The sequence below is a fragment of the Barbus barbus genome (genome assembly GCF_936440315.1).
Source record: "Barbus barbus genome assembly, chromosome: 10".
Classification (NCBI taxonomy): domain Eukaryota; kingdom Metazoa; phylum Chordata; class Actinopteri; order Cypriniformes; family Cyprinidae; genus Barbus; species Barbus barbus.
The window spans coordinates 9,452,214-9,478,204 of NC_136738.1; the positions used below are offsets into that span (position 1 = coordinate 9,452,214).

At 36.1% G+C, this 25,991-nt stretch overlaps 1 protein-coding gene across 2 annotated transcripts in view; it reads right to left on the minus strand.

Moving 5' to 3' along the window:
- LOC306876463 (E3 ubiquitin-protein ligase ubr3-like) overlaps window positions 1-25,991 on the minus strand; it is an 80,157-nt gene that overhangs the window by 6,750 nt on the left and 47,416 nt on the right. The window contains exons 26-33 of one of the 2 annotated variants that reach the window (XM_079427639.1): window positions 22,956-23,089; window positions 22,299-22,409; window positions 19,891-20,091; window positions 19,462-19,598; window positions 16,083-16,168; window positions 12,533-12,638; window positions 8,791-8,891; window positions 1,526-1,650 (exon numbers count right to left, since the gene is read on the minus strand). In XM_079427639.1, coding sequence (XP_079283765.1) covers window positions 1,526-1,650; window positions 8,791-8,891; window positions 12,533-12,638; window positions 16,083-16,168; window positions 19,462-19,598; window positions 19,891-20,091; window positions 22,299-22,409; window positions 22,956-23,089 — 1,001 coding nt within the window. Of the gene's footprint in view, window positions 1-1,525; window positions 1,651-8,790; window positions 8,892-12,532; window positions 12,639-16,082; window positions 16,169-19,461; window positions 19,599-19,854; window positions 20,092-22,298; window positions 22,410-22,955; window positions 23,090-25,991 lie in introns of both variants that reach the window. The other variant, XM_079427638.1, reaches the window with a different exon arrangement.

Genomic DNA, 25,991 nt, shown 5'->3' on the forward strand with positions numbered 1-25,991 from the left:
TCTCTGTGCATTCAAAAAGCCATCAATAAAATGCACCCGTGTTCGTTGTCCATAACATACGCCTCCCCATACCATAACCCCACCGCCACCATGGGCCACTCGATCCACAACGTTGACATCAGCAAACCGCTCACCCACACGACGCCATTCACGCTGTCTGCCATCTGCCCTGCACAGTGAAAACCGGAATTCATTCGCGAAGAGAACACCTCTCCAAAGTGCCAGACGTCATCGAATGTGAGCATTTGCCCACTCAAGTCGGTTACGACGACGAACTGCAGTCAGGTCGAGACCCCGATGAGGACGACGAGCATGCAGATGAGCTTCCCTGAGACGGTTTCTGACAGAAATTCTTTGGTTATGCAAACCGATTGTTGCAGCAGCTGTCCGGGTGGCTGATTTCAGACGATCTTGGAGGTGAAGATGCTGGATGTGGAGGTCCTGGGCTGGTGTGGTTACACGTGGTCTGCGGTTGTGAGGCCGGTTGGATGTACTGCCAAGTTCTCTGAAACGCCTTTGGAGACAGCTTACGGTAGATAAATGAATATTCAATTCATGGTCAACAGCTCTGGTGGACATTCCTGCAGTCAGCATGCTAATTGCACGCTGTGTTGCGTTTATAATTTTGGTCAGTGTACATCGGCTGTGTTTCAAAATCCTAGTGACACAATTGTTGGCCATCACAGATGAAACTAAACATTTAATTTGATTTAAATTTAAACAACATTTTGTAAACATCTGAATGCACCTATAATGCCCAATATTGCTGTCTAGGAAGGCAACTTGCTAAGTTTTTAAACGCATTCCATGTGTTACTTTAAATGTCAGCAAATTGCAAAAGCAATGAAAATTTCAGGCAGAGAAAGGGATGACGTGTGACTCTATAAATGTGGAATTAAAGCAGTCTGACTGATGACATGAAACTCTTCACATTACATTTATTTCCCACAAAGCCCCAAAAATAGTCATTTAATGGAGCGCAGAACCATTACTAATGAAAACCTGAGTGAGATTTATCTGAAGTATTTCCTCACTCTGGGTTATCTGAAGATTATTACGATCACCCCCTTAAAAAAAACAGCACTGAGGGCAAGTAATGCATTCTTACTCTTAATAAAATTAGCTTCTCCTCAAGGGTCTTAATGCGCAATTTAATCATTATAAAATGGATAGGTCCAGTTTTGAAATCTGACTGAACGAGCCACATTGAGCCTTTGAATAATAAACAATACAAATATACACACCAATGACAAAACAGCAACTGAATCTACATTAAGGCGCAAATTGTGAACCAATTTGTATTGATATTCCACAAAGCAGAACATCAAGAAACTATTATAACACACATTCTTGCTATAATTGGCTGAAGTAAGTCCGGCCCTGCGTCCCAATGTCCATACTATCCACCCTATCTGCCCTAAATAGTACTGAAAATGACTAATCACATAGAATTTAGGATGGATAGTATGCACATTGGGACGCAGGCTGAGAAAGTTTTTTGATTGGTTGTGGTAATTTGCGGCACCTTCTTGGCAGCTCCAGTGTTGCTCCAGGCGAGTCTCTCCTCACAACTGAATCTGATGGACAGAGCGGCCAGAGCCTGTGTGTACTGCAGACTGTACAACACCTTCACTACACACGTAAAGTGCTCTGCACACAAACACACAGAACATGGCTATCATATATCATGGTTAACACCAGATGCAGTATCCTATGTTTACATTTAGTCATTTAGCAGATGCTTTTATCCAAAGTGACTTACAAATGATGACAACAGAAGCAATCAAAAGCAACAAAAGGGCAATAATATGCAAGTGCTATGACAAGTCTCGGTTAGCCTAATGCAGCACACATAAGTTTTTTTTACACACGCACACATACATTATATACATATACACACATAGTATACATACATGTATATATACATATACATATTTACACACAGTATATATACACACACATACATATATATATATATACATATACACACACACGTACACGTACACACACACACACACACACACACACATATATATATATACACACACACACACACACACGCGCGCGCGCGCGTGCATATATATGGTAACAATTTAGAATAGGGAACACTTATTTACTATTAACTACGACTTTTCCCTCAACAAAGCCCTAATTTGCTGCTTATTAATAGTAAGGTAGTTGTTAAGTTTAGGTAGGTTTAGGAATGTAGAATAAAGTCATGTAGAATAAGGCATTAATGTGTGCTTAATTACTACTAATAAATGGTTAATATTCTAGTAATATGCATGCCAAGAAACAACTAGTTAAGAGACCCTAAAATAAAGTGTTACCAAATATATATATATATATACACACATACATGCACTTACACACATACATAAACGTATACACGCACACATAACAAAAATAATGCAAGTAGATAGAAAAGAAAAACCTAGTGTTAGAGGATTGTTTTAAGAGAACAAGCAGTTACAAAATTAATAGATTGCGCAAGTGTTAGAGGGTCAAGTCAACAAATAGATAAAATAGAATTAGAATAGTGAGTGCTAGAGTTAGAGGGTTAAAACATGTTTAAACAGCATGAAATCAAACTTGATTTACGCTTAAATGCGTATGGTTATATTGTCCATATCCATGTATGATTTTAGTGGATATCATTCCATTCCATATCATTGTCACGATTATAATAAAATAAAAAAATTATTTCCCTCATATTACATTAAATGTTTACCTAGAATGTGAAACAGTTATAATTTTATCACTTCCAGCCTTCAATCTCTTTCATCCCTAGGAATTGAACCCATGACCTTGCTGTTGCATTGGCTCTACAGTTCAAGCAGCAGGAATGCTATTATCATTTATTTATACCAATGTTTGGAAGTTCTTTGTGTACCTTTATGAACTTAACGTTTTTAACCTACACCTCAACCTAATTTATCTGTAGGAGCTGTACTTTGTTTAATATAAAGTCTTGTGTAATCTGAGCCAGTGGTAATGAAACTTCTTCATAAGTTTACCTTACACAAAGCAGACAGCACATTTAATGTTTGACAGATGCTGAAATATATCCTGTAAGTCATACCCTTATGCACATTTTACCAACAATATACTACTGCTCAAAAGTTTGGGGTCTGTAAATGTTTTTTAATGTTTTTGAAAAGTCTAACCAGGGCTACGTTTCTTTGATCAAAAATACAGTTAAACAGCAATACTGTTTTCTATTCAAATATATTTTAAATTACATTAATATTAAAATATTTAAAAATGTATTTTATTTCTGAGATTCAAAGATGAATTTTCAGCATCATTACTCTAGTCTTCAGTGTCACATGATCCTTCAGAAATCATTCTCAATTGAAACAAGAACAGTACTCCAAATCGAAATACACATACATACATATGCGTGTGTGTGTGTATACACACACACATACACACACACACATATATACTTTAGTTTTAGCACTTTAGTTTTCCATATTCCTATGGAAGCTTATTTCTTCCACAGAATAAAAAAATCAGTAATATCAATAAGAAATCTATCTATCTATCTATCTGTCTGTCTGTCTGTCTGTCTTTCACTTTCATATATACACATACGCATACAGTCATGGTCAGAATTATTGGCACCCTCGGTAAATATGATCAAAGGCAGCTGTGAAAATTAATCTGCATTGTTAATCCTTTTGATCTTTTATTTAAATTCACAAAAATCTAACCTTTCACTGGATAATATGAACTTAAAATGGGGGGAAATATCATTATGAAATAAAATGTTTTTCTCTAATGCATATTGGCCACAATTAACGACACCCTTTATTCAATACTTTTTAAAACCTCCATTTGCCCGTTTAAGAGCTCTAAATTTTCTCCTATAATGCCTGATGAGGTTAGAGAACACCTGACAAGAGATCAGAGACCATTCCTTCATCCAGAATCACTCCAAACCGTTTAGATTCCCAGCTCCATGTTGGTGCTTCTTCTCTTCAGTTCACCTCACTCATTATCTACAGGGTTCAGGTCAGAGAACTGGAATGGCCATAGCAGAAGCTTGGTTTTGTGCTCAGTGACCCATTTTTGTGTTGTTTTTGAGGTTTGTGTTTGGATTATTGTCCAGTTGGAAGATCTAAACATGGCCCATTATAAGTATCATGGGGTACATTTTCCCTGTATTCACCAAACCCATCTGGAGTGTTTTTTTTGGATGAGCTAGGAGAATTTTTCTTGAACACCAACCCCCAATTTTACTCATAACAATTTCTAGGGGTACCAATAATTGTGTCCAACGTGTATTTGAAAATGGGGGAAAATCTCATTATGAAATAAATGTTTTTCCTCAATTGTTTTAGTGCAATGAAATGTTTGATTTTTGTGATTTTTTTTTTAAATACAAGATCAAAAGGATTAATAATGCAGGTTTATTTTCAGAGCCTTCTTTGATCATATTTACCAAAGGTGCCAATAATTCTGACCATGACTGTACATGCATATATACAGCAGGTTCTTAAACATTTACTTTGGTCTCCCCAAACATAAAAATCTTGGTTAAATTAAAGCACCATTAACAGGGCTCCAGACAAAAAAAATCGAGTAAGGAGCCATTGGCTCCTATAAAAGAAAAACTTAGGCGCCAAATTATTTTTTTTAGGTGCCACAGAATAAAAGTGGTTTATTTTATTATTATCATTTTATTTTTCCCCCCTATTTTAACATTTCAATCATTTTGTCATGTGTTTATGTCTTATCTTTTCTATGCTTTATCAGCATTTTAATCCATCTTGTAGATGATCAGGTCGAGCGGGGGACTAAGGTTCACTTAAAGTGTGAATTAAATGTCTTTTACAACTTGAAATATACAGTCACAAAGAATTGTTCGTTACACAGAATCTGTACCAATATCATGGACCATAAGCATCACTTGGCAACTGAGTGCAGTGCATCCTATAAATGTGGTCACGTCTTTCACACATTCAGTCTGTTTTTCTTCATTAGTAAAATGCTATTTTATAGGAGGAGTTGAATCATGTACAACACAATAAGTAAAAATATTAATATGCAACAGCGCATAAATATAGCAAAACGCTCCTCTTTATAGTTATTTTTCTAGCTGACTGATGAGTTTATGGACACTGAGTGGTTATTCTGAGGTAAATGTATTACAATGCAATGTTTACAAGCTTTATACATTTCCTCAGTTTGAAACACTGAATGAGCTTTTACAAAAAACATTTCAGTAAGTTGTACTATAGGCTTTCTTAATTCCTACCTTTTGATCATGTTCATTGCATACCAGGGACGTGCACAGAAATTTTGAGGGGCGGTTGCTCTGACCTGAAAAAAGCCCCCCCCCCCCCCCTTCTGCTCAGGCAAGATCTTTGAAATGACCTCTAAAATAGCCATTGCTTTTTTAGATTACAATTATTTAGCATGCAGCTCTTTAACCCTATACTTTCTAGCATGGTCCTCTCATCTCATATTTGGTGATCACTTAGGCCTACCTGCCCTATGTGCCTCCTCACCTCTGATTTTTGAGCTAATCAATCATGTTAACAACTTTACAGCACTTGTTGTGAATTTCACTGACACTGTAGTAGGGTCACTTTGTGAAAATCTAAATCTAAATGGCTAATTATAGATCTAGTAAGACAGAAACTCACCTGTTCCCCACTCATATTGGTCTGAAAAGGTAAAGAGGTGTTTCAGGTCTCGGGAGACTAGAGTAAATTGACCGACAGCGCCATCTGCTGTTTTGGAAAAGAAAGTTGCTCAATTGCATATGTGAGAAAATCTACCCGCACACGTGTGAGAAAATCAGCCTGTCGCATTTGTGAGAAAATCAAGCCAAGTTTCCTCATAAAAAGGCAAATGAGTCTCACAGTTGTAACACACAATACATATATTTGTCCACACCTCTGCATTTTCTCTCAAATAGAGTTTTGTATTTGAAAATCACTTTGCGTTTGTTTGAAAGTTGAGTTTTTCTTTGCAAAGCAGATTGTGTTTATTTGCAAAACACTGGATTTGTTTGATAAATATCGGCACAAAAATCGCTCCATATGAGACGCCTCACCCGACAACCGCGACAATCTCGCGGCCGCTCATGCAGGCTCAGCTCAGGTGCCCGTCACGTGCAGCGCTGCAGCAGCCACGTAAACAGAGTTTGCCCTTCCCCTACTGACTTTCACTTTCGGTGCCCGAATAGAAGTGAATGAGGCTTTTCGATTTTTTTTTAATTATTATTATTATTAATCTAGGCCTACGTGAAAATCTGCATCCATTGTACGATGTTGTTGTTTTTTTCCTCGGAACAACGTGAGTCGAAAAGGGCATATGGGCAGTTGCCAGGGCAACCTGAGCAACCCCCCTGTGCACGTCCCTGTTCTATACTATAGTAGTAAATCGAAATATATAATGGGTTCACCTGCTGCTTTAACTGAGGTGCTAAAGAGATCGCGCCTGTACATTAAGTGCGATACTCTCCGCTCGCGCGATCCGGATGCATACACGGACCGTGTGGACGCGGGGTACTGGTGTTTATATTATCACCTTTCAGGTCTCTCTCACTGCGTTCAGCAGACTGTGTGCGGCAGAGACGAGGACTGTTTGAAACTCTTTTCCAGTAAAACTTTGATGCGCATCCTCTTATGTAAGTTTAATACGTGAACATAACAAAAGATGTGAGCGCAAAACAATCGGGAAAAAAGTCCTTTCATGCAAATTATATATAGTCGCCAGTGGCGACCTCAGCAAAAACTTCACTCGCAAATTAATATTTTTGGTCGCAAATGCGACCATTTTAGTCGCAGTTTGGAGCCCTGATTAACAAGATGCACAGAGAGACATTCACTCAAAGAGCTCTATAGACCCCAGAGCTTTCAAGAGCATGACAGGTCTTTTTGTTGGGACATAAAAATCAATTACATGACTGTGTACAGAAAAAGGACATCTGATTTTTTTGGAGAGGGTAATTAGCCTTTGTGTGCATGTAGCAGGTGTTAGGCCCGGTTGTGTGATGAGAAAGACACACACACATACACACAATGACACTGCATTAACATTCCTCACCAGAGACAATGACACCTCTCACACACACACACACACACACACACACACAGTGTCTTTGTGAAAGTACTAAACTATTCTCTAACACATGCACATCCCGTTTCTGTTCTAACACAAGCTTTATTGTCTTAAGTCTTCAGAATGATGGACTCTAATCAATCCCATGCTCACAACGACAAAACACTTGATTCTTATTTGAGAGCCAATCAATGACCAGTGATCAACCAAATGACAGTCATAGCCCATCTAAAGACTAAACTTGCATGTGAGGGGAAAGAAGAAGATTTTTGTGTGTGCTGTAAATGGCACATCTAGTGGATCATTGTCATTTTCATTGAATAAACCGGAAAATTCAAATGTTATCAAAACTGTTTCAGGTATGTAAATTAATTTCTATCGTCTGTTGAACTCGGTGCTGTTTTCGTTCCTTCATATGCATTTGGCTACCCACCAATAAGGAAAGAGTCTGTAAAAAGCATTTCACATGTACGGGGTGAGCGGGGCACAAACACAGGAACAATTGTAACACCACAAGATTTAAACATTTCCACATGCTAGCATAACAAAATTTACAATTTTTTTTATTATTTCCTCGTCATATCTCTATACAGAGAAAAAATGTGCCAAAGTTAAAAAATCTTTTGAAGATATTGCTGAACATTTATTTAACCACTGCAAAAGTAACTTCCAGACTGAGGTAAATTCGTCATCTGGTTTTTAGTGTTTATTTAAAATGAGATAATTACTTTAATCTCCAAAATGTTTTAGATAGTTCTGCTTCACTTCTTATGCTTTGCTAAAACAAAATGCTGGGTTGTGCTCCGCTCTCCCCTACACACACAGAAGGATCATGAGAGCATTTTCTGCGCTGAACCCCGCAATGAGTTTAACAACACTCGCAGCGGATTACAGTTCACCCGAGTGAGCGGTTTCGAGTTTATGGACATGTTTCATATTTTAACGTCTGTAAACAAAGAAATTAAAACTTAAGTATTAGTAGTGAAATTTTACAGTTGTACTATAAAATAAAATGGTTATTTTTCTTAAATACTTCACTTCTGCCATATTAAGTTTTAATTAAGATTAAGCTTTAAGTAATGTCAATTGTTTTTTTTATCTCAATTATTTTGGTGGGTCGTGAAATAGATTATACTTGTCTATGTGGGTCATGGAATAGAAACCCCTGATTTAAGTAATTCTCAATCAAAATCTTTACCATGATATGATTATGCCATAATTATTATATCATAATTATGATATATAATTCTGTACCACAGTAAGGAACGACATCGCAATATAGGAATTCAGCCTGAAATCTAGAGACATTACCAACCGAAATTAAAACAATCTGTCAATGACTGAGTTTGACAACTGGCTATTTCTCATTTAAGACGTCCTGTTTTCACAGGATGCATTCTTGTATTAAGCAATTACTGGATTACTTGTAAACTTAATTGTTTCATTCATTTGTCTATAAAAATACAGCTCAATCTGACACTTTTGGCTGGTGTTTAGCAGTTGTGTTTTGCTGTAAAAAAGGTTGCATTTCAAACTGAAATTGATATGGTGGAAGAAAAACCTTTTATTATAGAATTTATATACAGGTCAGGGGTATGATTGATTTGGATTTAATTTTGACTTTTTTTATCATTAACAATATACCTGCTATTAAAATATGAACATCAATAGTATGCGTACGTTAAAAAAATGCACTGTTTGTGCGAGTGTTACCTTTGCGTAAAGGCTGAGGCATGGTAAGGATGAAGATGATGAGGAGGGATGGGACGTCTCTGAAGAGCATGGGCACCTCAGGACGTTCATCATCACAGTACCTGCACAAATAAACACACAATTATACAACACTCAGTGCTTCAGAAACACAGAAAACATGACAAAAAAAAAAAAAAAAAAAGCAGCAGAATTAAAATACAAAACCATCATCTACAGTGTACACAACTTAGATGCATGATACACGCGATCTACAGACAATACTTTCACGTCTATCGTCACCCATGCAACAGCGCAAATTAAATCATGTAAGAAAAGGACTAATTACTGTGGGTGGATGTTCTTTCAATGGAGATTTACTGTAAATGTACAGTAGGTGGACAGGTTACGTAAACCCAAGACTGCAATTAAAAATGTAAAAGAAAATGTTCTTTGAGCAAATATTTATTTATTTAGAAGAATATTTGAGTGCGTGGGACAAACTGCTGTCCATTAGTGCAGAATTCACCAACTAAAGGTGTTTGGAGACAAAACTTTTCAAATGTTAAGAAAGTGTGCTTGTGCTGTGTGTTCGAGTTCAAGTAATATATTTTAATATAATATATATAACATTTTCTAATTTGTCAGTTCAATGTATTATATTTACAGTTCATTTGATTCACTATATCTGTTTTTACTTAAACTTTATATATCCACCCAAAATCACTACAACACCAGCGGACAAAAAGACTGAAGATACTTCAAAATACTGCATCCAGCATGATGCAATGACATCCGAACATATAAAGAACGACTTTACGGTCCAAATTCGACCTCTCCGATAATAAAAACACATTGTCTTTTGTGCTTGATAAGTGAGTACAGGCAGGCAGAAACAGGGAGAGCAGTGGTTTTATTCAAATGGTTGTATTAATAGCTTAGCTAAAGTGCCTGAGGGGTCCAGTGACAGAGTTTTCCTTCAAAAGCCTCTAACAAGGTATTTATAGGCACAGCTGCCTCCCCTCTGAGTCTGAGTCCAGCCTGTCTAACAGTCCTAAGAGACGCACAGGTGAAAACCCTGTCTTACCGCCCCTACACAGGAGAAATGAGGCCATTTAAGCAGCCCAAGAGTGTTAAGTGCCTTTTAAACAGGAGACACGGTGAGCGGTAACCTCCACACAGCCATAAACCCTCAAAATAAAAGCGCTGCACTCGTGAAATGTAGTGCTGCACACCATAATTTGCCAGATGCAGCAGTTATTGGTATCTATGGAAACCCCATTTGCGGTTTCTTCTGCTTTCTGTTTTTATTCATTTTTTTCTTTGAAATAAAACACCAAATACAACAAAACACTTGTGCATCTGTATCTTTGAATGTTGAAATGTCAACATGTTTTTTAATAGAATTTGATCTATACATATATTACATACATGCATACATTAGTGCTATCAAAATTAGCAGGCAATTAATTTTTTCAGTTTAACGCGTTAAAATTATTTAAAATTTATTTATAATGTAATGTTTAATGGCTATAGTCAATGGTTAAATATTAGGGGAATTGTTTTTATAGGGAAATCAGTATTACTTGGTATTAGTGATTCTTGCCTTCAGTCATAAAGTTGCCATTAAACAAGTCTGTACATTAATTTGAAGATATATATTTGATCTATATGTGCGATTAATCGAATCGAAATCGTGATTTGAGACGTTGCGATTTGCTAATCGCAAAGCCTGCGATGTGGACGAGATATTAATCTGTTCCAGAGCATATGCATGACTGCCAGCCTTTGAGTGGCGGTCTTACTAACCAATAGAGTGAGCGCACCTCCGTTCTCCCTGATCAGCACTGCTCTAGCCAACTGCGTTAACGCCCACCATTTAAAAAGGGTCAGATCGAAAGTTAGGCAAATTAAAACTAAAGAAAAACGTATTCAGCTTCAGCTTCGAAATGACAGACAACGAACACAAAAGGTAATTTGCAAGAGCTGCGTCACAACGCATATCAAGAGCTCCCTTATCGGTTCTGCTTTCAGTACTGGAGAATAAGAGATACATTTTTAGATGTTTTTATTAGTAGACTTCATGAACGTTATCTTACACATTTTATCTCCCCAACAGATTAATTTGAAATAAATTTATAATGCATGTTCGCCAATTCAGAAGACCGCACACACAGCCCGTGTCTCTGAATACTCGCTCCGCTCTGCCCCACGCTGCGCGTCTCACGGACGAGTCGTTTACACGCAGCTTGTCTCGTAATGCTCTTTTATACTCACGGTCTCGCGCCTGGTTCTGCTCCGCAAGTCTCTCACGAGCGCATTTGGCAATATGGACGAGGCCTGACGCACGCACGCTACCTGTGTCCACTCGCGCCTGGCTCCACGTTTAAAACGAATGTAAATTAAGTCTAAGTGCTTGCTAATTTCACTTGGATGAAATGAAACATTCAGCACATTTCCCACTTGTTCTTAAAATCCCAAATACTTAAAAATGAATAAACCTGCCCATGTAATACTTTAATAATTGACTAAAGAAATAGTTCTTTATTTATAAAAAATAAACAAATCTTTCCTGTGAAATTCAGTAATTCTGTAAAAGTAGTAATACCATTATAATCTTCCCATCAGAAAAAAAAAAAAAAAAAAAAAAAAAAAAAAACAGTAGAACCCCTCCCAAAACAAAATAGAAAATGTAATGGATTTAAGGGTCATAATGGGAATTGCATTGGTTTTAATGCAAACTATAATGGTCTCTACTGGTATTTGATGCATTCTATTGGTGGGATGTAATCTAGCAGATGGCAACCAATAGAACAACAGTAATTCCTACTGGAATAATGCCCAAAACAAAAAAGGAATTTTGTAATGGTTTTTATGGAAACTGTAAGAATTTCTGTGATGGTTTCTATTGTTTCTTGTTGTTTTTTCCAGCAGGGTAACGATACTCGTACTGTGCTGCACATTACTGACAATATTGAGCTGAAGCTTGATTTTGCAAACGTAAAAATCGTAAATCAAATCGCAATCGCAATATTTGTCAAAAATATCGCAATTAGATATTTTCCCCAAATCGCACAGCCCTAATAAAAAAAAAAAAAAAAAAAAATATATATATATATATATATATATATATATACATATATATACATATATATACATATATATACATATATATACATATATATACATATATATACATATATATACATATATACACATATATATACATATATACACATATATACACATATATACACATATATACACATATATACACATATATACACATATATACACATATATACACATATATACATATATACATATATACATATATACATATATACATATATACATATATACATATATACATATATACATACATACATACATACATACATACATACATACACACACACATTATATATACACACATGTACATATATACACACACGTACACACACACACACACACACACACATTATATACACATGTACACATACACACATATATATACACACACACACACACATTATTATTATTATCGATATTGAAAACAGAAAATAAACAAAAAAAAGAATTCCTTCATTGTGGGAGTAGGTAAGTTCTTTGGACAAAAATTAAATTTCCATAATTATAGTAACGTCTCTGATTTCTGGATCTTGTTGCGAATTATGAGTAGTGCAGTCCTACACAGTGAGTTTAGTCATTTATCATTTTATAAAGCGTCTCAGTTCAGGAAATGTGACCTCGTGTGTGTACTCACTCAGTGTCTCTGCTGTGCGTGCTCTGTGTGAGTCTGGTCCAGGGGTTGTATGCTGAATCTATGCTGTAGAGACGCATGTGCATGGCCAGCACATGAAACAGCTGATCTGAAACACACCGAGAACACACACACACCAGTGTTAGTGTGTAACATGATGAATGGAGTTTGCGTAGAGCCTCCAGGCATGTAGGAAGGATGTGACCGATAACAGACCTCATGAAAACCTGTCCTTTTACACACTGATCAATGCCTTTAACATTTGCTGTTGATCACTGCTGCCCCCTATCTGCAGCTCACAAACCCACCGGACACCTGCAGGGGCTTCAGAAGCAAAACCTGATGAACCTGCAACTTTACCTGAGCAGACATACTACAACAGAGGAAGAATGACAGACCTTGTGCTATTTCTGCAGTAGAGATATACACTCCATATACACTACCATTTAAAATCTTTGGGTCTGAATAGTTTAGTAAAACACTGAATTCATTTATTTTTTATTCAATTTTTTTTTGAAATATTACAATTTAAAACATCTATTTTCTATGTGAATATATTGTAAAACGTCATTTATTCCTGTGATCAAAGCTGAATTTCCAGCATCATAACTCCAGTCTTCAGTGTCACATCATCTTTCAGAAATCATTCTAATATGCTGATTTGCAGCTCAAGAAACATTTCTGATTATTATTCATTTTAGTGCAGTTGTGCTGCTCAACATGTTTATGAAAAAAAAAGGCATACAGGTGAGTATCTTTAAATGTCACTTTTGATCAATTTAATCTAAGCATTAAAAAAAATACATATAATATATACCGGTACATATATACAGTGGCTTGCGAAAGTTTGGGAACCCCTTGCAGAACAAAATAAGAGAGAGATCATACAAAATGCATGTCATTTTTTTTTTAGTACTGTCCTGAGTAAGATATTTTACATAAAAGATGTTTACATATAATTCACAGGACAAAAAAAAAAAAAAAAAAAAGCTGAAATTAAAATAACCCCCTTCAAACGTTTGGGAACCCTTGGTTCTTAACACTGTGTGTGGTTACCTGGATGATCTATGATTTTTTTTTTTTTTTTTGGTGATGGTTGTTCATGAGTCCCTTGTTTGTTCTGAACAGTTAAACAGAGCACTGTTCTTCAGTAAAATCTGATTCTTCAGTTTTATTGCATCTTTTGCATATCTAAACCCTTTCCGGCAGTGATTGTGATTTTGAGATCCACCTTTTCACACTGAGGACAATTGAGGGACTCAAACACAACTATTAAAAAAGGTTCAAACATTCACTGATGCTCCAGAAGGAAACACGATGCATTAAGACCCGGGGGTGAAAACTTTTTGAATTTGAAGATCAAGGTAAATTGTACTTGATTTGTTTTCCAGGAAACATGCAAGTATCTTCTTTTGCTTCCAAAGGGCAGTATTAAATGGAAAAAATAAAAATTATCTTTTTTAATAATAGGACATCATCCTATTCAAAAGTTTTCACCCCCTGGCTCTTAATGCATCATGTTTCCTTCTGGAACAACATTGTGTGTCTGATGCAATTTTACATTATTTCAGCCTTTAAAATGTTTAATTTCATCTCCGTGAACATAAGCGATATAAGATGTGACATATCTCACAGACTTGTGTGCGTTTACAGGCTCTGTGGATTCTTATTTCAGACAGGATGCCAGATGTGCATTATTACCAAAAGAAAAACACCAGTCACATACCAGATGCTGGCTCATCTACAGACTCATGGACAGAGCAATAGCACCACCTATAGATAACTAAGACTGGCTACAACTCCTTCATTCAAAGGATTTTAAAATCACACTATGACAAGAACAGCTTACAACAACTTGCTAGTCAATTAAGTGTGAAATTTTCAACAAAATTCTTCACAGAAACAGCAATGTGTGGGCATGTGAGAAGAATGTTTAGACAGAACAGCACTTTCACTTTTATGCCTGCACTATTCTTTGAGGTGTTGGTCCAGTTAAAAGGTGCCTTTAGCAGTTTCCTTGCAACTTAATGTTTTGACAGTGTCTCACACCATGAGCAATGCGTGTCAACTGCAAAATAGACTAGTTTTTTTTTTTTTTTTTTAAGAAATTAACACTTATTCAGCAATGATGCATCCAATTCATCAATAGTGACAGTACAGAGTTGCATAATGTAGTTTATAAACAAATGCTGTTATTTTAAACATTTTAAAAATATTACGGTTTTCAACATTGATAATAACCAGAAATGTTTCTTGAGCAGCAAATCAGCATATTAGAATGATTTCTGAAGGATAAGGTGTCAGGTGTTTGACTGGCCAAAGTCAATGTCATCCAATCTACACTAACATCCAGAGAAACAATTAACTTCAAATTACACTCATATACTCCTAACTAGAACCCAGAATTGCTCTGACTAACTACAGGATATCTACTGGCAAATCTGACAGCAGTAGCATAAAACAGAGTCATTCTGGAAGGCAACTACATTTTACCAGCCATTTACATTTAAAAAAATCCCTGAATTAAATTGAACCGTGTCATGTAACGTGATACTGCATAACAATTTTGAAAAACACCAAATCAAAACAAAAACAAACAAAACCACACAACAAACAAAACCAGAAACAAAAAACAATGGCATCCTAGCAACCACTCTGGTGGCAATATGGCATGCACTTTCTCTTTCTTTGTCCATACTTCCTATTTTCTTGTTCCCTTGCTGATCTGATCTATAATGTACTGAGACTGAGTAAATCTGGCCCTCTCTTTGGATGTGTGTTTAATGTAGCTCAGAAAATGGCTGCATTGCTGGAGTGTGAAATCTCTTCAGCTGCGCTTGAGCATTGGGATTTTCTTTTACAAGAGCTCAAAGACTGCACACACACACACACATTTATACATAGTCAGTGTGTGGGTGTGTGTTGATTGACTGGTCTGGACTGCAAAAATGCAACAACATCAGTCTCGGCATTCTCGCTGTGTCCATCATCATCATCATCATCATCTATAATGCATCATCCCAAAAGAATGGCATTCCTGAAAAATTTGAACAGTCGCCTTACACTTCAATCATGGACAGTAGTCCCCTTGCCACCTAGACAACTGAGGTTCAGTTCCTCGACAGTGAAATTTCATTTGGGGTGGTGTGGTGTAGTGGTTAAAGGTTCAGTGCTATGGCCTTAAGGGAATTCAATCTTGCAGTTACCAGCAATGAACTCATTCTATCCTTGAACACTGAATTGAAGACAATGAACTTCAAATTACTCCAGAGACCGAAACTGTAGTAAGTTCAAGACTACTGATTGATTAATATGGCTGATGTGATATATAAAGAGCAGTTTGGTTGTAATTGGGCTATATAACGAATGTGCTTTGCTGCAATCAAATAAATTTACTCAATTCAAAAAAAAAAAAATTGAAATCCAAATGTTTTATCCACTAACAATGCTGACATTGATATGTACTTAAAACATCTCGTTAGATGCTAAAAATACCAATGGCCCAGTTGAATAATCAGCTAATTATCAAAAGGAGGGAGAAAGAGGTACTTACTGAGACAGGAGCGTTTGGCAGCAGCACTGGCCCCTCCACTGCATAGATTCCCCCCACGATGAACCAACTCTAACTCCAGATTTGTCCTGAGAGAGAGAGAGAGAGAGAGAGAGAGAGAGAGAGAGAATTATCAACAGGTCCAACGATCCAGTAACACTTTACCTGAAGTCTATATAATGCCTTATAAAAGTATTTAAATATTTATTTGTAAAGCACATTTAAAAACAACCGAAGTTAACCTAAGTGCTGTACAGAATGAAATAAAAATGACTCAGAAATAAAATGAATAAAACAAGACTATCAAATTTAAAACACAACAATTAAACCAATGATCAAGGGGTATTAAAAGCGCGAGAGAATAGATATGTCTTTAGAGCAGACTTAAAAGCAGAAATAGAGGGGGGCTAATCTAATATGAAAAGGTAGACTGTTCCAGAGTTTCAGACCTGCAGTTGCTGATGAGTAGTTGAGATGAGTAGACAAATATAAATATTAAATATCTGAAAACATGGATCATCTACACAGATTTTAGAGCTGGACCTATCCTTTCACAATGTCTTATAAAACAGCTTTCATAAAAACTGTGAACAGTTATAACATATGATAACTTTAAAATAAGGGTAAATTTGCTAACATTAGTTATTACATTAGTTAGCATGAACTAACAACAAACAATACTTCTGAATTTATTAATTGCAGTTCATGTTAATTCCAACATTCACTAATAAATTATTAAAATTTTTTTTTTTTAAATTAATTAATATTAACAAAGATCAATAAACAAAAGCATTGCTCATTGGTAATGCTAGTTAATGCATTAGTGTTAAGTACCTTACAGTAAAGTCTTACAGAAAATACTTTGTTTCTTCAAACAATATAATGTATTACAACATTTAAAAGGCTATGTTATGAATTATCCAGTAAAATTTCCATCTAAATCAAGAAATTATGTCTGAAGTTGACAATGGAATTTTTTGACTATTTTATTTATTTATCTGTGTTTTTTCAGTGTAATTATTATTTTTTAGTGTTAATAGTGTAATAAAGAATCCGACATTATGTCTTTTAAACAAACAGATGAATCTGAGATCAGAAAATCCAGAGACTGCTATCTGTCTGGATTAAATTCAAGCGTTTCACATTAACAGCATACATGTTATGTCTTACATAAGCTTAACAAAATCTTAAAAGCCTCCGAGAAGAGAAGAGAGCGTAGGGAGGAGAAAAAGAATGAAATAGGTAATTTCACATAGATAATGCACTGGTGCGTGCTTCCACCTGCCTGCCACTGATAAGTGACTGAGAGCGAGACAGCTGCTCACAGACACAGACAGACAGAAGGAAAGAGAGGTGTGAAGGGGCTAATGGCCTGAGAATCATCATCCTGCTAAAGACAGGATAGAACCAAAGATGCTGGAGTGGGAGCAGGTGGATAGCCTGGAACCACTGAACTGTTAAGATGAAGTTAACAGACTAAACAAAGACACCATTATCCAGTACAATGTGATCAGATACAGCCAGAGAAACAGATTAAACACAAAGAAATAAAAGAACAAACCATAGAAGAGAAGAAATAAAAAAATGACCAAAAGGAAAAAAAAAAAAAAAAAGACTAAGACAGAATTAAAGATACAAAGAACAAAGAGAGAAGCACAAGCTGAAAAAGTAAACAATAGAAAAACAAAAACAAAGGATGGAACAACAAACTAAACCAAAAAAAAAAAAACTAACAAGCAAACAAAAGACAGTGATAGAAGCAACAAAAGGGGAGAACAAAAACTAAACACAGAGCAACAGCAACAAACAAAAGAATGGAAAGCATTTAAGAACAAATAAACAAACAAAGGAACGATTTAAAGAACAAAAAAGCAGATCAAGTTTAATAAACCCATGTGGACAAACCACTGATCTAGGGGTGATCGATATGACGATTTTTAATCGTGGATGATAAAAATGTCTCCACGATCTGCTTTTGAAGAAATATCGTAGTATCGTGCTACAGCGCCACATACATTCACATCAGTGTTAACTTAGCAGTAGAGTTACACTCACGGGACACTGCACTTATTCACAATCACAAAAGTACATTATTTGCGTGTTTCAAAGCCTTGCAGGTTAAGCTTTTCATTCTCGCGCTGGTCTGTCGTGCGCTTCTTTCTGAGCCCGTACACCTGGCGCACTAAAACGCCTGTCTATCGGTTATCTTTTGAACTAATACTGTCAAAACACACAAGGTTTACATATAGACTCAGTTGGTTATGTCTACAATGAAAGTAAACAGCAGAGACAAGCGGATGCGTGCCTGTATATTAGATGCGTGCAGGTCTTAAAAGGACAGAACTAAACATGCAGCCGGCTGTCATTAAAGGGATAGTTCACCCTAAAATTAAATGTCGTCATTATTTACTCACTCTCGTTGTCCCAAACCTGTATTAATTTCTTTCTAGTGCAGAACACAAAAGATGATATTTTGAAGAATGTGAGTAACCAAACAGTTGCTGGTCCGATTGACTTTGATAGTAGGGTAAAAAAATACTATGGAAGTCACTGTGGACCAGCAACTGTTCTTATTCTTCAAAATTGCATTTATGTTCAGCAGAAGAAAGAAACTCATTCAGGTTTAAAACTAATTTTGAGTGAGTAAATGATGGTATAAATATAAAACACTATGACGGAATCGACAGACAGATAACAATTTTTATTTTTTAATGTTAAAACAGCAAAACGCAAAAGAAAAGAAAACTCACTTTTGACTGAAAAAAAAAAAAAAAAACCATACAGTTGCTTTAATAGGAATCAATCTATATAGAGTTTTCTTATATTTGTTCATTCAATTTCTTGAATGCTCCTGCTAAATATGCCTAATTGTACTTGAAAATAAAGCACTGTTTATTTTATTTGTCTATTATGTGTATTTGTAATGTGTATCTTTGTTCTTATTTTTTAATAACAAATAAAATAATGATTTTTGTCTTCGCCCTAAATATCCACCATTCTTTTTTATATTTTGTTACCTTGAAAGGAATCGTCTTTATAATAGGGAAATTAGTTTGGCTGTACTGTGCAGACAAAATAGTAAAACCAACATGACAAAGAATCGTGATAAAATCGTGATATTTCAAAAAAAATTGTGATAGGATATTTTTGCCATATCGCCCACCCCTACACTGATCTGAGAACGAACTATACGAGCAGGTAAATATCGTCAATATGCCAATCTTCTCCGTTTGTCAATGATGCTGAATTAACACATTTCACAAGCAACACACTTCCTCTGGGAAACAACTGCTACCAAAATGCATTGAACTTCCTTCTAATGGCACACATAATGAGAAAATTCAAGCTTATATATAAAATGCATTTCATGGCTCTTTCTTACCTGGCCACGGAGTACATGAAAAGGAAGTCATTGTCAGGTGACCCTGGGTTCTTCCCATAATCCATGTATTTTTTCTGCGTGGTGTTTTTAATGTCCTTTATAACAGATTCCATCTCTTTACTCAGATTTGACTCCACCTGGAAGGGGGAAAAAAAAGCCACTTTTTGAAGGCTTCTCTGTTTTTCAGAGCAGAGATTAACGGCCTGACATGCAAGTCTATGATACTAGCTTGAGATTTTGTGTTATGAGATGTTAAACCACAGCAACGTTCGGCGGGGCATGAGGGATCACATGGAGGTGAGTGGCACACCAGTTCTTACTCTGAATCAGGATGGAGGGATGAGATGCACAGAACAGAAAAGAGGGCTGGGGAGAGCGTGCTCAAATAAATACCAGTATGGGATCTCTCTGCTTTAGGCTGGCGCTTACTGGGAAAATGCCCAGCTGCTCCTGAAGGTCCTCCACTTCCTTCACCAGTGTGGACATGCTCTTGTTACTGGGCGTATGCCAGGCACCTGTCTCCATCCCACGCCCAGGACGACAGGGCAAAACACTGTTGGCGAACTGACGGCACAGTGGACAGGTGAACTCGCCTTTATCCACAGAAAACCCCTGAAGAACCTGATCGTTCTGAAAACAAACAAATACGACACTGTTCATTTATAGGCAGTTGAATGATCGGTTATAATCTCACAAAGTCTTTTGACTATTAGTATAAAGTCTGGTCCACGTTGTAGCTTATTCTGTGATCATTGCAAGCATGTTCCAATTTGGTTGTGTTTTGTGCAAACATTTTTTTTTTTACAACTTAAGCACTCGATACTGCACATCATTAAAAAAAGATTCAAAACCTGTTTTTCTTTTTCAAGAAAAGGGGTGTTAATGCAAATAAATGGTGTCACATGACAAAATGAGCCTAAAGCCCCATTCACACCAAGCACGATAACGATAAAGATAACTAAAGATAACGATATTAGCATCCACACCACCGAAGGATATCGTCTGTTTATTCTAAGCGCATGTGCGTCTGCCGCTTTTAATTCTCGAGCACATTATAGCAGGATGGATTCTGATTGGCTGGAAAACAATCGTTGTGGAAGTGATTCCAACGATATCGCTTCTCTGTGCCTTTGTCATTATAGTTGTGGTGTAGACGCTGCTATTCTTTAATACTAAGAACGATTTTTAGAACTATATCTTTATCGTTATCGTGCTTGGTGTGAACGGGGTTTGACCGAGAAACAGCCTAACAAAATCTAAATTCTAAAAACAAAAATTAATCATGCATATACAAATTTCTGTTAAACCTTAAAACACACTTGACTTAAAACAAAATGGGAGAAGGAAGTAGGGATGGTGTGCAATATGGAGGTATCAAAAGGAAATTCTCCAAGGCCCAGATATGGAGGGAGTTTGGTTGGAAAAGCTTGATAAGATATTTTATTATGCCTTCTCAGAAATCACACCATGGTAGTAATTTTTCTTTATGTTGGAAAAAATATGGAAATCAAAATGCAAACCATTATCATATTTTCTGGGACTGCTGTTATTAAGGGCTATTGGAGAGGAATACATACTGCCCTACAAGATATCTATAAAATTTCATATTTTGGATACATAGCCCAGGAATGGTTAAAAAGAGATAAATATGTAATGAATATATTGTTGGTGGCTGTTAAAAACCAGAGTCCTACCCTAAATTCATATCATGGATATCACAAAGAAATGTATAAAATGGAGCAAATAACAGCATTTGTGAATCATAAAATGGAACATTTTGCTTTGCACTGGGAAAAATGCACCAAATGTGCAACATCTCATAGACCTTATTTTATCCTTTAAGTAAAATTCTGATGTAAAGAAAGATCATTCCCTTTATGTACATAGTTTTTTCTTTCTTGCCCTTTTTTGTTGTTGTTTTTGTTTTTCGTTTTCCTTCTTAATATGTACACAACATATGCAACCTGTGAATGTATATGTGGGCACATTTAGGGATGTACATATGTGTGAATGTGAGTACAGATACTTAAATAGGAGTGTATCCAGATGATGTGCATCTGATGAAAGTGAAACGTTAATTTGAGAAGTAGTAAATAAAAGAAAGAATTAGAGGAAACCTCTAGTTATATTTGAAAATATAAACCTCTTTAGACCGGAACGTAAAATTATTATTTTTTTTTTATTAAAAAAATTAATTTCACTGCACGAGTATTTTTATTATCTCATGAATACATTTTGCACACAGGACAAGATTAATTTGTATAAAGGCAGTTATATGCAGTCTTATATGAACAACTGCTCCATTTTAGTGTCATCATCTGATACTTCCGTCACAGGCTTTTTTCATGCATTTTTTAACTTTGTTTATAAACCAACAGCGCAAATGCAAGTGAATGGAAACTTGGCAAATGTAAATCTATCGGATATTTTTACTTCTGTTTTCACTCGGAAGGCAAAAAATAAGACAGACTGCTTAGCAAATTGCATAATTTTAACCAATCAGATAGGAGATTATAACGGTTTAAAAGGAAGCTCTTACCATTTTTGTGTGTAATATGCATCACAGCCTTGGGTTTGTCACCTGAGGCTGAGACTAATGTGCTGATAACTCTACAGCTAAAAGGACAGACCTCATTGTCTGCTCATGTTACAGATTATTAAACAGATGATGATGTCAGACTGTCCTTATTAGCACAAGCACAACGCTTACCTGAATGTTTCAACTGAGAAGAAACAGTGGTGAATTAACCTCTAGCATGTCAGAGCAGAGTCTCAACTTGATAAGTTAAAGCTCTTTACAGTATAGTCTTCAGTTTAAAGAGCTGATTGATTCTTACCCGTAAGGACTCCATGTAGGACTTGTGACAGTCTATATGCAGAGTGTGGCCACACGTCTGCACATACACACCCCCGTCCCAGCCAATAGACACAGACTGCAGACATGAACTCTGCGAAATTAAGCATTAAGAAATTGAAAAACAGAACTAACATCACTCATGAGCTAATAAAAGAGATATCATTACATTTTGATTGTATTAAACTCCTTAAATGAAAATAAAGCTTTAGTTTGCAAGGTGAGAATAATAATGTATGTAATACTATAATAATGTACAATAAAAATTTGTTAAGCTGCTGTAAAATAGCTTATATGCGCATATTTTTGATGTCACAACTGAATTCATTATTAATGCAGTAGCTGTAAACCATCTAGAGTTCGGATAATGAGTTCCATTACCGGGCAGAATAATTGTTTATTGTAATTGCTAATTTTATAAAAGCAATAAGACATCCAAGACTGTGATTTTACTACATGCCTAACAATCCTTAGTCATGGTAATATAACTAATGCATTGGCCTCTTGTGGTTTATTGCATTCTTAAAGTATGTATGTAACCCTAATTAAACTGTATGCTTAGGCAGTCATATTGTATCTATTGTATATGCCTCAACAAAAAACAAATGTTTTAGAATGAGTGTTCATATGTGGTACATACATCTTTAAAGTAGCGTTGCATAAGGGACAACCTAACATCATGGGTCGCTCCACATGTGTCCTCGGGGTAGATATGTTCCTCATCTGTAGTAGGCAATCGCTTTGGTGTGTCACTACGACAGCGGTGCCCCAACACTGAAATACACACATATACACACTCTTTAGAAATGGCAATAATATGCTAATTAGCTGCCATCATCACATTTATGACATTCCTCATTTGCATACTATAATGAAGTACCATGTCAAAGTCAAAACTGTAACGCACATCACACTGCCTCCAAACCCCACCATACTGAATACTCAGCAATAAAAAAAATTTCAAATAGACCAAATCAGCATCCTGTTAGTCCATCAAATCTCCAGGAACTGATTTTCCAGCTCTATAGGGTCAGGCAAGATTGCTACAAACACAACAAAATTACCATCTTGACCTTGAGGCATTTCAAGAATACTAAAGTCACAAATCGGATAAATCAGAGAGCAGTGATTATTTATAAAACAGAGATGTTAATTTTAATCACAGGACTGGGGTGGGAGAAGACTACCTGCGAGTATACTTGCTAAGAGTTCACAACGCTTGATAAATGAAGCAATTAAACACTGTTGTTAAAACGAGTAGTGCAAAGTGGGTGGATTTAAAGTCATGGATGGGTTAATGTAGAGTCAAAGAGCTCCAGTAATCTGGACCACTACAATCTGCCACCTGCAGATGGAAAGCTGTAATGCTATACTCTTGTCCTACTGCCTGTTATAAACCTAGAATAGAATAGAGACCAAACTTAATTTAACACAAACAAAAACACAGCAGTGATGTTCGGTATGTTTAATGTACTGTGCTACTTTAAAACTATGTATTGTGAAAAGCACTATACAAATAAACACAAATGTACATTCAGGACCATAAGTGCAAAATATTGAATAGATTACAATATGCATTTTTGGTTTGGGATGAGAAAATCATGACAATTTAAATTTTTTTGGAGAACCTTGTTCAAAGGGTTTCTTTAAAAATGTCAAACTGGACCTTCTGATACAAATAGCAGACTTCTCTCTAGTGACCTATGCATCATGACTTTAAATATGGTGTCTGCTTGTAAGACATTTAGAAAGCAATAGCTAGTATGGCAACCATGAAACTGACTGGACCTCCATAACACGAGTCCCTCAGGGCTCAATCCTTGGACCTCTCATGTTCAATCTGTATATGCTCCCACCAGGCCAAATAACGCAAGACAACAAAATTGCTAATCATAGACATGCAGACTAAAGTCCATACATTGTGCATGGCTGCATTACCTATACAGTACATTGATAAATATAACGTTTGTATGCGTTTCCTTAAACACAAAACAGGGGATCCTCACATTTAGCAATAAACAGAACATACTAAATGACTGCTTACCTTGAATGCTTAGAGATGCTATTTCCAAATACTTAGTCCAGGATCTTAGAGTTGTGTCTTAAAAACTCACTGAAGTTTAGCTACATAGTTGTGACGATTTTAATTTGAGGTGCCAGCCTGGTAACTATCCAGACAATTTAGTAGTAAATAAAAAAAACCAAAACGTCCCAAAGGAATCTAATACATGTTATATCCATTTATAAGATCCCTATCATATCCTATCTATAATCGCGTGTTATGTTATTAATTCAAATGACCCTTCAGCAACCAAACAAGCAGGTGAAAATAACATATATTCACAGTTTCAGGAAATACATTACACATTCACAATATCTTCTCTGAATTCAACAATACAATAAATCCAAACATATCAAAAAGGACAAAAAAACCAAACACAAAAATACCACTTCACGGAAAAGCAAGTAATATGTAACTTCATAGCTCCCAGTCCATTCAAAATGTATTTAGCAGGGTGATTTTCACTCATGTAATGTCCATACCTTACATTCCACAAATATGGTGATAAATGTCGGCCGACCTGACATCGTTCATAGTGTAAATCACCAAACGCGTTACGAAATGTCCGTTGAGCATTGGTAGTTCAAAACTGTATCCAATTCCAAATAAAGAAACAAAAACCCACCCCTAAACACAAACAAGGGAAATACAATTAGCACAGAAATAACCATCAATTTCCTCCTTTAATAATAAACAACAAAAAAGGAGAGTTGCACTTACACTTTCCCTAACATGCTTGACTTATCTTCAATCTCCGTTTTAAATCATGTTAACGGCATAACTTCTCCCCAAACACATCATCAACGGGAGAAATAAGCATTCTGAACACGACTTCAGCGGCAGACTCGAATCACTCCCAATATGGCATCAACAGGAGAAACAAGCACTCCGAAAACTTCCACAGATTCAGAGGGAGATTCAAACACTCACAATTCGGCTTCAGCAGAAGAACAGAGAAAGACTTAGAGGACGTCGACCTGAACATGTGAAACGCTAACAACACCGGACATTTATTTCCTCTCTAAAAATGACGTCATATTCCAATAAGGAAAATTTAAAGGGAAAGACCTCTTTTATTAGCAGAGTTCATCACATGAAATTCGCTACACTCCCCCTCCCCTGAAAAAAGTTTACATATACGATTAAAACCCTAGGAACTCCTCCTCCTCACTTTCTTCAACAAAAATGTTCAACAATCTTTGACGTTCAATTTTGTCAAGTTCTGTTTGCATTTCAGCATCACTGAATCCAAAGAACTCCTCCTCCGCACTTTCTTCAGCAAAAATGTTCAACAATCTTTGACGTTCAATTTTGTCAAGTTCTGTTTGCATTCCAACATCATTAGATCTCTTGTATTCCTCTTCATCAATGAAAGAATTTGAAATCTTTTGACTCTCTCTTTTCACTTTCAGGTCAACATCATTTAGTTCCTGCATTTCTGCAGCTAAAGGATAGCAAGGTTTTAACTTCGATACATGCACAATACGACCATCTTCGCCAGTATCCTCCAATACAATTGCATAATTAAGAGGCCCCTTTTTCTCTACAATCCTATACGGACCATTCCATTTAGGTGCAAGTTTAGCAGAAAATGATTTTTCTGCCTTGGAATAC